The 12893-nt window shown below is 40.0% G+C and overlaps 1 protein-coding gene across 10 annotated transcripts in view; it reads left to right on the top strand.

The window, feature by feature from the left end:
- Positions 1–12893, top strand: part of FMR1 (FMRP translational regulator 1) — a 55832-nt gene that overhangs the window by 12660 nt on the left and 30279 nt on the right. For all 10 annotated transcript variants that reach the window (XM_029067168.2, XM_029067167.2, XM_039912364.1 and 7 more), the window contains exons 2-3: positions 3476–3528; positions 11223–11316. In XM_029067168.2, coding sequence (XP_028923001.1) covers positions 3476–3528; positions 11223–11316 — 147 coding nt within the window. The remainder of the gene's footprint in view (positions 1–3475; positions 3529–11222; positions 11317–12893) is intronic.

Below are 12893 nucleotides of genomic sequence, written 5' to 3'. Positions count from 1 at the left end.
AGCTCATTGTGGCCAGAGATTGTGTCTGTTGTTGCGTTGTACTCTCCCAAGCACTTAGTGCAGTGCTTTGCACTCAGTGAGCGTTCAGTAAAAATGAATGAATAAATGGGTGAATTTCAGTTAAATCCCATTTGAGAAAATCATGCCAGTAACAGTGGGAATGATTAGTATGCAGTGATTTATAAATTTGCAAGACGTTTTACAAGAACCACGTTATAAATGAAATGTGGAATGTCATATGTTAGTCACCAGTTGAGAAAACAAACGAAGCCAGACTGGAGGGGAGGTAGTGCCAGGTTTAGGTAGTCTTTGAAATGTCTTTTCCCCAAAATTGTTTTCGGGTGGAACTACTTCTTTTCTTCTTCTTCTTACAGGAAATAGAGAGATGGGTGTGTGTATTGGGATAGCTGTGGTTAAGGGTGATGGGGATTCAGGTCTTGTTTTATCTTTCCTCATTTTCTGGTGGCCAGACGAGATGAGTAGGGATGAAGTGCAGCAGAAAGACAGCCTCTTTACGTGGGCCCTTCCTTGAAGGGAAAGCAGATAGATTTTTTTGAGCCGCTCAAGGCTAAATCCAGTAGTTGCTAATGTGGCAAAGCATGGGGGTGGGAAGGGCGCGCTGGGGGGAGGATATTAGGAAAAATGGTCTGTATGTCCTCTGTCGTTGGTTCTAGATGCAGAGTGAAATATAGGCTCCACGTTGTTGTTCGATTCTACTCAGGCCAAGTTGACATTCCTAAATTTTTAATCCCGGTGAAGAGAAATAGGAGTGATAAATGTTTGTGTGGTTTCCAAAAGTGCCCAGACAAAAGCATTAAGGCGCTGTCATTGAATAGTTTACGTTTATGCTCTAATTGAACAATGAGATGTTTTGTGGGTGGGATGGAGGAATGTAGTAAGTAGTTGGGTTATTAGTAGATCGTCTTAGTGAAGTAGATTCGTTCAGTTGGATTTATTGAGCGCTTACTGTGTGCAAAGCACTGTACCAAGCACTTGGGAGAGTACAATATAGCAGACACATTTGCAGTGAGCTCACAGTTTAGAGGATGATTTTTGAAGCCTGCCAAAAATTAATCTTAAAATGGTTTCTGATTTTAGATGGTTTTATTCATTATAATGTTGGTATTTGTTAAGCGCTTACTATGTGCAGAGCACTGTTCTAAGCACTGGGGAAGATACAGGGTAATCAGGTTGTCCCACGTGAGGCTCACAGTTAATCCCCATTTTACAGATGAGGTAACTGAGGCACAGAGAAGTTAAGTGACCTGACCACAATCATTATAAACATATTGGATGCATTAAAGGGCTAAATTTATATGGATTATTTCTACTAGCTCCTGCCTGGGCATCAGAGGACCTGGGTTCTAATCCCAGCTCTCTATTTGCTTGCTCTGAGAGTTTGGGTAAATCACTTCAATTCTTTCTGCCTCAGTTTCCTAACATGTAAAATGGGGATTTCAGTACCTGTTCTCCCTCTATTTAGACTTAGTCATATGGGACAAGAACTGTGTCTGATCTGATTGTCTTGCATCTAGACACTGGACTAGACTATAAGTTGCTCACGGGCAGGGAATTCATCTACCAAATCTCTGTTACTACCCTCTCTCGAACACTTTGTTAAGTTTTCTTCACCCGGTAAGCACTCCTTAAATGACTGATTGCTTAATATGAAGTTTGGCACAAAGTGAGTGCTTAACTTATTCCTCCTTTTTTTTATTGTCATTATTATTATTTATTGGTATCTAGGATTGGGCATTTTGACTTTTCACTATTTTTGAACTCAGCTCAATAGAGACGGTTAGTTCATTTTAAGTCATAGAGCCAACTTTTAACTTCCTGTTGGATGCCTGACATTTGAATTTGTGGACCTGCAGAATTTAGTTTTAGGAAGACCAATTTTAACTATATCACTGTTCAGAGTCTTCCTTTGTGTGACTTGTCATTGCCCTTTTTCATAAACTAATTTTTTAGGGGTTTAGGGGTAGGATCATGACAATGCAGTAGTGTTTTACTTGCTAAAACAATAGTTAATTCCTGGTCTGTTTATAGCCAAATCTCAGTTATTCAGAAGTACAAATGATCTAATGGTGTATTAGCCTTAGCTTTGGATTTTCTCGATGCCTCCTGATAGGCCTGTTTTAATGGAGTGTTGCTTCTCAGTAACCTGTCCACCAGTTCATCAACTCGGGGTGGGTGGAAAAAAAAGAACTTGTCTTTTAAAACATACATTTCACACCAGTTAGATCATCACAGCTAACTCTTTAGACTGCTATAACACTTCTTTGAGCAGTGAGGCCCATATGCCTTGAGTATTATCACTGTACAAAGATGACACTATTTTCTTCAGCCCAAAATATTTGAAATATTCTGGACGTGTGTTGTTTTCTCCATTTACAAATACATGCTGTTTACTAGCAGCTTAAAATCAAATTCAGTTGAAGACTAGTATCATGTGCACATTGTCATTTTTGTCTGAGTTTTGGGCTAATGCACTACCCTGAAAAATTAGTGTTGTCTTTAAGGAAGCATATATGTGGGTTTGCAAGCCTTCTTTTCTAGATATTCTATGGGTTCTTCCCTATCTAATGGAACAGGTATTATAGACAAGGGACTGCAGAAAATTAGACATCTAATTTTAGTCTCCCATAATTATTTATTTGAAAAAATGTTAAAAAAATTATTCAGTCACTTTAAAGATCAATTGATTGATGGAAAAATCATAGTGGAGTGAACCTCTATGGAGGGAATACTGATTGTCACATCACATTCCTTTGAGAATTTGAAAAACAATAAATTGTAAAAATTGCTATTTTGAGGCAGTTGTGGGCAATAATGCTAGTATATTGGTAGAAATAATGTGACATACTTTTTGTTGACTCAGTTTCTCTGCTGTGTGCTCCTAAGAGCCTATTTGATCAGACATAAGGATTTTATCCCATGGGCTATGAGATGGAGAAATTAGGTTCTAATGCTTTGAGTTTATTATGGTTGCTTCAAAGATATGTCTAATTTTTCAGCAAATCTGTAATAAGAAGACTTGTATTTGGTGGGGGTTGGTTAAAGATTTTAAGAAAATAGGTGTAAAGTCAGAAAACTTTAGTGCATTTTAATGTGCAAATATCTGAATCCATGTACTTGTTTACTGTTTTTTCATTGGGCCACCAAAGATGGTTATTATAAAACTATGAATTTGAAACAAGTCTTCCAACTCCAAATATTTCCAGGCTCCAAAATTGTCAGGTTTGAGTGGCCCAGGTAATAAAATTCAAGTGTTTTTTTAAAGTGCTAAATTTTAAAAGCCTTTCATTCAGATGTGGTTCTTGGGCGCTTACTGGGTGCAGAGCACTGTACTAAATGCTTGGGAGAGTACAATATAACAAAAAACAGACATATTTCCCCTCCTTTAAATGTAATATACGTAATGAACTCTTAATGTAGAAAGTATGGATGAGTAAATGTATTTTTTTTTTTACAGGCATTTGTAAAGGACGTGCATGAAGATTCGATAACTGTTGCATTTGAAAACAAGTAAGCATATTGGAAATCCTATGGTTTACCATCACATTAGTAATTTAAAACTCAAAGACTAATTAACACTTTTGCTGATTATTTTAAAACCAGAGAATTTTAAATGAGGTTGGTGTTAAAGATGCTTAAATTCTTATTTAAACACAGTTTAAGTGTTTCATAACCCTCCTGAAGAAAAGGCATTATTAACGTTTTCCAGTGTTGCAAGTTGTAGTTAAATATCGGTAATCAGTATTATGTTTTATGTGCCATAGGAAATTGCTGAATGTCTTTATTAAAATAAGGAAAAGTCAGTTTTATCTATTTACTGTAGAACAAAAGAAATGCTGAGTAATGAAGTTGTTATGCCCGGTTTTGCCATAGCTTGTGTTGTCATTTTGAGATTTGATAAAACGTTGTTAGGGAATGAGGAGATATTCTGACCGCACAAGTCGGTTTGGATGTAGCAAGCCCTAGTGTTGGTAAGATGGTTTGTGTGCAAGCACATGGCCTGGGAAAATGGCAGGCACCACCATATGAGTTTTTCTGTAGTGTGAAATTTTGAAAAACTGAAATTCCTGCATTATAATAATGTTGGTAGTTGTTAAGTGCCTGTTATGTGCTGAATAGTGTTCTAAGCGCTGGGGTAGATACAGGGTCATCAGGTTGTCCCACGTGAGGCTCACAGTTAATCCCCATTTTACAGATGAGGTCACTGAGGCACAGAGAAGTTAAGTGACTTGTCCATAGTCACACAGCTGACAAGTGGCAGAGCCAGGATTCGAACCCATGACCTCTGACTCCCAAGCCCGGGCTCTTTCCACTGATTTTCTAATCCCCAAAGGCTCTGTAATAATTGTGTATTTGGTAAGTGCTTGCTTTGTGCCAAGCACTGTACTGAGTGCTGGGGTAGATAACAGAGAGTTAAGCCCCACATGGGTCTCACAGGCCGAGAAGGAGAGAATAGGGAATTTTGCAGACCGGGGAACTGAGACACAAAGAAGTTAACTGGCTTGTCCAGAGTCACTCGGGACAAGGGGCATAATAGTACTTTTGAAATTGAAGAATTGCAGTTCTGTAGTATTTCTGTAGTAGTTTTTGTAATTGCAACCAAATCCCAATATAATTTCAAGTTCCAGTAAGAATCTTAGGAACTTTGAAATGATCATTTTAAATTTATTTTTTTAAAGTACAAAATGTGTAATTTTTCCTGATGTCAAAAGACCTATCCACATTTGAACATTTCACTTTGGGGAGCAATTTTTTGCTATTGTTCTCTCTCCTCCCCACCCCACCCCCAAAAAATCGATCCTTTTTAAATATTTGAACCAGTATTGACATTATTTAAATCATTTGAATTAGATTCTGCTTCTTTTCATCGAGGGCTTGGATAGAAATGCTTGGGAGTATTTTTAAATAAAAATAGAAATGCTTGGGAGTATTTTTAAATAAAAGTATGTTTGCATATTAAGTCATTAGGAGAGGTTTATGCATAGCGGAAGTAGCGACTTGAAACCTTGTATTATAGTTAGCCTTTTCTCCTTACTATGTAAGTGGCTGGAAAAGAATTTACAATAGGACCCTGTCAACTCCCAACACTATAGATCTTTGGGTACTCTGGACTGCTGTTTTTGTTGGGGTGAAGAAGAGGAAAGCAGTGCCTTTACCTATGCAAGTTTTCTTTGTGCTCACAGAGGTGACTCAAGCAACCACCACACAGGTATTGCACTCTTCCAAGTGCTTAGAACAGTGCTCTGCACACACAATGCTCAATAAATACCAATAGTTGATGGATGAATTAGATCCATAGGGTCCTCCGCAGCTCCCGGACCAGCAACGAATGGAAGCAGCACCGCAGGAATTCCAGGGAATCATCCACTTGACACAGGCACTCTGCAGACTTCTCTGTGTAACGTTGTGGGCAGCTGCAAGGACACTAAGTGAATCCGCTTGCCTTCCTAAAATTCGTGTGTAACCGATGGCAGTTTTCTTAGGTGGGATACTCCTGGTGTGACCATCCAGGCACCTCAAAGCACACTTTTTTTTTTTAATCAACTGTTTGGATGTCAGGGGAACTGGCAGAAGCAACCGGCTTTCTTGATGGCTTATCTCGATAGTCCTGCTGCCCATGGAGAAGTCATTGGCAAGGGGAAGTTATTGATGCGCGAGTACTTGGGTCCCTGGAACTCTTAGGAACCCGTGGACCTGGATGATCCAGATTATCGTTACTTCACATTGTGTTTGATCAGTCTTAAATCATTCATTGCTCGTACATTAGGAGAAAGCAGGTTTATGCTGATGATCCCTAAAGGTCTCCTTATTTTTCTGAAATCAAATGGATTTATAAGAGTAGTTCATCCTATTGCCATTCCAACCTCGAAGTTGGAATTATGAATTTTTTAAAGTTTAGATTACATTTTATCCTGTTTAAGAGTAAGGTTGTCTCTTTGGACATTCATTTGCTTTTCAGAAACACATTAAGGTCCCTGAGGTACAGCAGCCTTTCATTTGGAAAAGAAACCGTTGTGAAACCTTCTTTGTCATTAGAAGTAAACCACTTCTGTCATTTTTCTACTTTCCTTCTTCAGTAGTTGTAGTAATATTCTAATACAGTTCTCTGAGTATTAGTAGTAACTCATAGAATTATTGTTCCATCTACGCTCACTCCATTTGTGAATATTGTTCCATCTACGCTCACTCCATTTGTGAACTCATTCGCTCCTACGGCTTCAGGTGGATGATACACAAATCTATATCTCCTCTGTTCTCTCTCCTCTCCCTCTCTCCTTCCCTCCAGGGATGTCCACTTGGATATCCTCCCGCCACCTAAAACTCGACATGTCCCACACAGAGCTCCTTATCTTCCCTCCCAAAACGTGTCCTCTCACTGATTTTATCGTCACTGTGGACGGCACTGCCATCCTTCCCGTCTCACAAAACCACAACCTTGGTGACTCCGCTCTCTCATTCACCACACATCCAGTCCGTCACCAAAGCCTGCTGGTCTCACCTTCACAACATCCACAGGATCCTTATTCTCCTCTCCATCCAAACCGCTACCATTTTAGTGCAATCACTCATCCTATCCCCACTGGATTACTGCATCGGCACGGCACCCTTTCCCACCTTCCAACCTCCTGTCTCTTCCCATTTCTGTCCATATTTCATTCCGCTGCCCGGATTATCTTTCTTCAGAAACGTTCTGGGCAGGTCACCCCCCTCCTTAAAAACCTCCAGTGGTTGTCTATCAACCTCTGTATCAGACAAAAGCTCCTCTCTGTAGGCTTCAAAGCTTTCCATCATTTTATCCCCTCCTACCTCACCTCCCTTCTCTCCTTCTACATCCCAGCTCACACACTCTGCTCGGGTGTCAACCTTCTCACTGTGTCTCATTCTCACCTCTCCAACTGGCCCACATCCTCCCTCTGGCCTGGAATGCCCTCACTCCTCAAATCCGCCAATCACACTTGCCCCGCTTTGAGGTCTTACTGAAGGCTCATCTCCTCCAAGAGGCCTTCCCAAACTAAGCTCCCCTTTTCCTCAGCTCCATCCCCTCCCCATCATTCCAGCTAGCTCCCTTTACCCCCCCGTCCCGCAGCCCTTGTGTATATGTACATATCTATAATTCTGTTTATTTATATTTATGCCTGTTTACTTGTTTTGATGTCTGTTTCCCCCCTTCTAGATTGTAAACCCAGTGTAGGCAGGGATTGTCTCTCTCTATTGCTGAATTATACTTTCCAAGCTCTTAGTATAGTGCTCTGCACACAGTAGGCGCTCATTAAATACGAATGAATGAATGATCAGTATTAAGCGTATACTGTACAGAGCATTGTACTAAGTGCTGGGAGAGATTACAAGTTCTGAAGATTTCAGTGTAATAGGGTTAGATCTTAGATCATTTTATGACTAATTTTGTCTTTCAGACTTCCACTTTATGTACTAACTTTTCATCACTTGTAAAATCCGGTGTATATTTTTGGATGGGAGGCCTACCTTTATCATTTATTTGTTTCTCCTTTCTCCTTTGTTACTGTTCATGGTTAATATAGTCTCCCAAGTGCTTCGTACAGTGCTTTGCATACAGTAATTCCAAATGAAGGAATGAAAAGAGGGAGGAGTTGAGGACAGTGCCAAGGTTGCAGCCTTTAGAAGATGGGGAGGATGGTGATATTGTGTACAGTTCTGGAAAGTTGAGGTGGAGGAGAGGGTTTAGCAGGAAATAAGACAAGTTCACTTTTGGTCATACTGAGTTGGAGCTGCTAATGGGACATAATAATTGTGGTATGTGTTACGTTCTGTGTACTCACTGTATACAAAGCAGTAGGATAGATACAGGATAATCAGCTCCTATATAGGACTCACAGTAGGAAGAAGAACAGGGATTAAATCCCGGTTTTGCGGATGAGAGAACCAAGGCACCGGGAAGTTGGGACTTGCCCCAAGGTCACACACAGCATACAAGTGTCGGAGCTGAGATTAGAACCCAGGGCCTCTGCCTCCCAGGTCTGTGCTCTTTCCACTAGACCACACTGCTTCTCATCTGTGTAAAGATATCCTGGCAGCAAGCAGAGATGCAGTAGTGCAGAGGAGAAAGGTGGGGGCTAGTGAGGTAGATTTGGGGGTCTTCTGCAGAGAGCTAGCTGTTCATTGAAGCTGTGAGAGCAAATGAGCACAAGAGAGTAAATGTTGATTGAGAATAGAAAGGATTCCAGAACTGAGAGAATTAGCGTGGCCTCATGGATACAGCACAGGCCTGGGAGTAAGAAGGACATAGGTTCTAATCCTGCCTCCACCACTTCAATCAGTCAGTCAGTTGTATTTATTGAGTGCCTACTGTGTGCAGAGCACTGTACTAAGCTTTTGGGAGAGCACAGTATAACAATAAACAGATCTATTCCCTGTCCACCGTGAGCTTACATTTTAGAGGGCAATAATATAATTATATTGTTAATTAATATAATAATTATGCATTAATGCTAATTAATATAAACAATAAATTACAGAAGTGTACAAAAGTGCAGTGGGGTAGGGAGGGTGGTGAATAAAGGGAGCAAGTCGGAGCAAGGCACAGAAGGGATAGGGAGAAGAGGAAAGAAGGGCTTAGGGGGAAGGCCTCTTATAGGAGATGTGCCCTGAATAAGGCTTTGAAGGAGGGGGAGAATAAATGTCTGTCGGATGAGAAAGAGAGAGAGCAAGTGAGAGTCCAAGGAACAGGTAAAGCGATAGGAGGATCTTGCCCCTAGTGGAAAGAACACGGGCCTGGGAGTCAGAGGACCTGGGCTCTAATCCCAGTTTCACCATTTGTCTGCTATGAGACCTTGGACAAGTAACTTAACTTCTGTGCCTCACTTACCTCAACTGTTAATGATTAAGTGGCATCTGTTTAGAACAGTGCTTGACACAAAGGTCTTATTAAATTCAATAGTAATGTTAATTCTAATAATAACAGACCCAAGAGCGGAGTTTCAGATAAACCAAGATAAACCTACTTGGGAACCATTTTTCTATAGTGTTCTGTAAAACAATTTGTAGTCACCTTTTTTTTTTTAATTGTCTTTCACTTACAGTTTTTCACTATGGGTTTTCAAACCACTAGTTTTTGCTTTTGAACCCCAAAAACTATTAAGTCACCTTATATAAGTAACATACTCTACTACTTCCCCTATCTCTAATATACTTTAAGCTCCATCTCTCCCAATAAGCTCCTTATGGGCAGGGAACTCATCTACCTCTCAACTCTATTGTATTGTACTTTTCCAGATGCCTAGTGAAATTCTCTGCAAACAATAAGCCCTCAATAAATACCACTGACTGATTATTAAATTTTGTTACAGTCATCAATTTAATAGCTTAATTTCATTTTTATTCTCTTTTCCTTACTTAACGAATTATCTGGGGTCTCATGCTGGGTTTTGCGCAGGATTTTTTTGGTATCTCTTAGGCTTTAATTTTTATATAGAAAAGCAAAATGAAAATGATTTTTAAGCTAATAAGAATAATTTTAAAGATTTACTGAATTCTAATCAGGAGGACTGTATTTTATCCATCTGTTACGCTTTCTCCTTCTGCAAAATCTCCTTCCTGGCATGTGTTTCATCCTTTCAGGGGATTTAATTTTCTGCCCTCTTGAAAGATTTGTTAAAAGAATTATATCTCCATTCTTGGGAACCAGCAAAATATGACATGGTTGCAATTTCAGTGCTAACCTCCGTGGTAGATTTCCACCTTCAAAATGTGGAACTTGGTGCTGAAACAACATCTTTCTTATTAAATGCCTGCCAAGAACTCATGGGTTGGTAGAGAGCCTAACCAAAGTTTGAATCTAGGTGGGCTCCAGTCTCATTTCCTGCTCCTTGTGGGTTCACTGCTGACCAAGCAGCAGGAGTTGCGTGCAGATTCCTCTGACTTCCTTTGGTCTGATTATCTCCCACTCATAAATCTTAACAAATACCATTATTATTATTATAAATCCAAATGAAATCTGTATATACCTGCTACTTTCTGCCTGAGCTACCGGGGATACAGTTATGTCACACTGCATGCGTACAGCTCCAGTGCCTGGAAACCATCAAATGGGACTGTTTGCTCTAAATATTTGCAGGCAAGTTTTATTCTTAATGGGGTTTCATCTGTGCCGTACCTCGATTCTGATACCTGCTTGGCGCAGGCTTGATTTGGGCCTGTGCCGAGTTCTATCCTCTGTGGTTGTACTATTCCTTCTCTTTTCAGAAGCCCAAGCTTTGCTTAAGCAACACTAGGCTATATCAGTGGGCCCCTTACTGAGGAAACCGAAAAGAAAATGACACTGTAATGTGGCTATTGGAATTTGCTGTCGAAGCTCCAGCTCGGAGTCCAGAAGCGACAGCTCCTTCACTTAAGACCTATATTGTTCTTGCCAAGTTAATTTTTTTTAACACTTTATATCATTTAAGATAAAAAGAATAATAAATAAACTTAGCAAAACCCTACAATATTGTAAAAAAACCCAAAAAACTAACAAAAAAAACCACGCCACTTACCTAACCACCCCCTGTAGGGTGACTCCATCGGATTTCTGTGGTTGATGTGACCTCACCAGCACAGTGTACGCTGGGGACGTCGCACTGAGCAGCAGCTAGGCATCCATATCAAGGCTTGACCTCGTGGGACCTAAAAATTTAAGGGGGAAAAGTGAATTGTAAGTTGCCAATGTACTGAATGCCCCATTTTGCTTGGTTAATAGGGCATTTAGCACCTGTTGCTGTTGGAATGTAATTTAATTCCACTGCAGGTCAAAAGGTTTTCCCTGCTACTACTAACCTTATTTTACTGCTATTTAACAACTTTTTATTCCAAATTTGTTTGGCCTTAGTTTAGAACTCCCAGGCATTGAATTTGTGGCTAAAGTATTAAAAATTTATGTGATATGTTGATTTATTGTGGTTAGGAGAAATTACTTTTAATGGAACTAAAAGGCTCCTGTGCTGCATGAAGATTTTAATGAAGTGTTTCTTACTGCCATTATGCCTCATAGCATAAAAAAATTAATTGTAAAAACCTGTTTCTGTTTATGCTAGAAATACTGAAGATCCTGATTAACAAGAAATTGCTTATTTGCTAAATAGTGCTGCATTTTTGACCTGTCCTTTTTTGGATTAAAAAAGGAAAGCCCACTGAATGGGTTGATTTTTTTTTTTTTTTGCTTTTGTTTTTTTTTGTTTGTTTTTTTTCAGCTGGCAGCCTGAGAGACAAATTCCATTCCATGATGTGAGATTCCCACCTCCGGCAGGTTATAATAAAGATATAAATGAAAGTGACGAAGTTGAGGTAAGTATACTAATACCATTGATTAATTGATTTTTTTTAGCATCTATTAAACAAGGCGAGAATGGGAGATATTTGAGGTGTGCTCTTGTTTGTAATGTATTTGACTTAAGGGAAAAGTATAAGAAAAGAACATTTAAATTACTTGAAAGAGTATAGCTATTAGGTGTTTTTTGGTTTTATTTTTTTCCCCCCCCAAAAATTATAGATGTACCTCTCTATGTAGTCAGGCAGTGTTCATGAATGGCTGTACTTTGGGTTATTTTCTCATAGACTTACACACAGTTAGGTTCATTCAGTCGTATTTGAGTGCTTACTGTGTGTAGAGCTCTGTACTAAGCACTTGGAAAGTGTAATTCAGCAATAAAGAGAGTCAGTCCTGCCCACAACGGGCTTAAGGTCTCGAGGAAAGCATGCCAGTCACTGTACTAAGCACTGGAGTAGATACCAGCAAATTGGGTTGGACACAGTCCTGTCCCAGGTGGGTCTCAATCTCAATCCCCATTTTACAGATGAGGGTACTGAGGCCCAGAGAAGTGTAATAACTTGCCCAAAGTCACGTAGCAGACAAGTGGTGGAGCTTGCAATAGACGCCATGACCTTCTGACTCCCAGTCCCATTTTCTTTCCACTACGCCATGCTGCTCTTCATAATAATTATGGTATTTGTTAAGTGCTTACTATGTTCAAGGCACTGTACGACGCTCTAGGGTAGATACTAGCAAATCGGGTTGGACACAGTCCCTGACCTGCGTACGGCTCACAGTCTCTCAATCCCCATTTTAGAGATGAGGTACCTGAGGCACAGAGAAGTGACTTGCCCAAGGTCTCACAACAGAGTTGTGGCGGAACCAGGATTAGAACCAAGGTCCTTTTGACTCCCAGGCCCGTGTTCTATCCACTAAGTCATGCCGCTTCTGTACCACAACCAGATGTTGTGGGGTTACCAAGCCCTGCTGGTCAAGAAAAGTGACTTTGTAAATCCCTCCCTAGTTCCAAGTGATTTTCTAATACCTCCACCCCCCACCCTGCAGCATACACAGAAATTTGACAGTTTTTATAATCATCATCATTCGTTGTTCACTTTTGAGCCTGTGAAATTAATACAAAAATTTCTGCTTTGCATAATTTTCTCCATTTAATATCACTGTACTCCTGTGCCCCACAATTGTATGGGCTGATCAAGTAGTTATCAGACTCTTTTGACTGGGGGCATTCTAAATCCACTTTTCATTTATTTCCCTTATTTTATAACTGCAAAGCTTTGGTCACCACACATTTTTCCCTTTGTGACATTTTTAATAGACATCATTTGCTCTAGATATACATTTTTTACCATCAGATATGGGGAGATGATGTCTGGTCCCAGATATTTAAAAATATGAATTTTACGTAAGAAATTCAGTTAAAAAATGTATCCAGTCTCTGACAAATACAGGATTCTTCCTCCCTCTCTATATCTCCGGAGCGCAGAATAGAAAGGGCCTAAATAGATGTGCTGCCATCCAGGCACCCTTAGTGTTCTTCTACTTCGGTCCCCTTTTTGAGCAACTGGAGCAGAACCAAGGGAGGATAGAGTGT

The sequence above is a fragment of the Ornithorhynchus anatinus genome, chromosome 6 (assembly GCF_004115215.2).
Source record: "Ornithorhynchus anatinus isolate Pmale09 chromosome 6, mOrnAna1.pri.v4, whole genome shotgun sequence".
NCBI lineage: Eukaryota > Metazoa > Chordata > Mammalia > Monotremata > Ornithorhynchidae > Ornithorhynchus > Ornithorhynchus anatinus.
The sequence above is the reverse complement of the archived record's forward strand: the minus strand, read 5'-3'. Positions and strand labels throughout refer to the sequence as shown.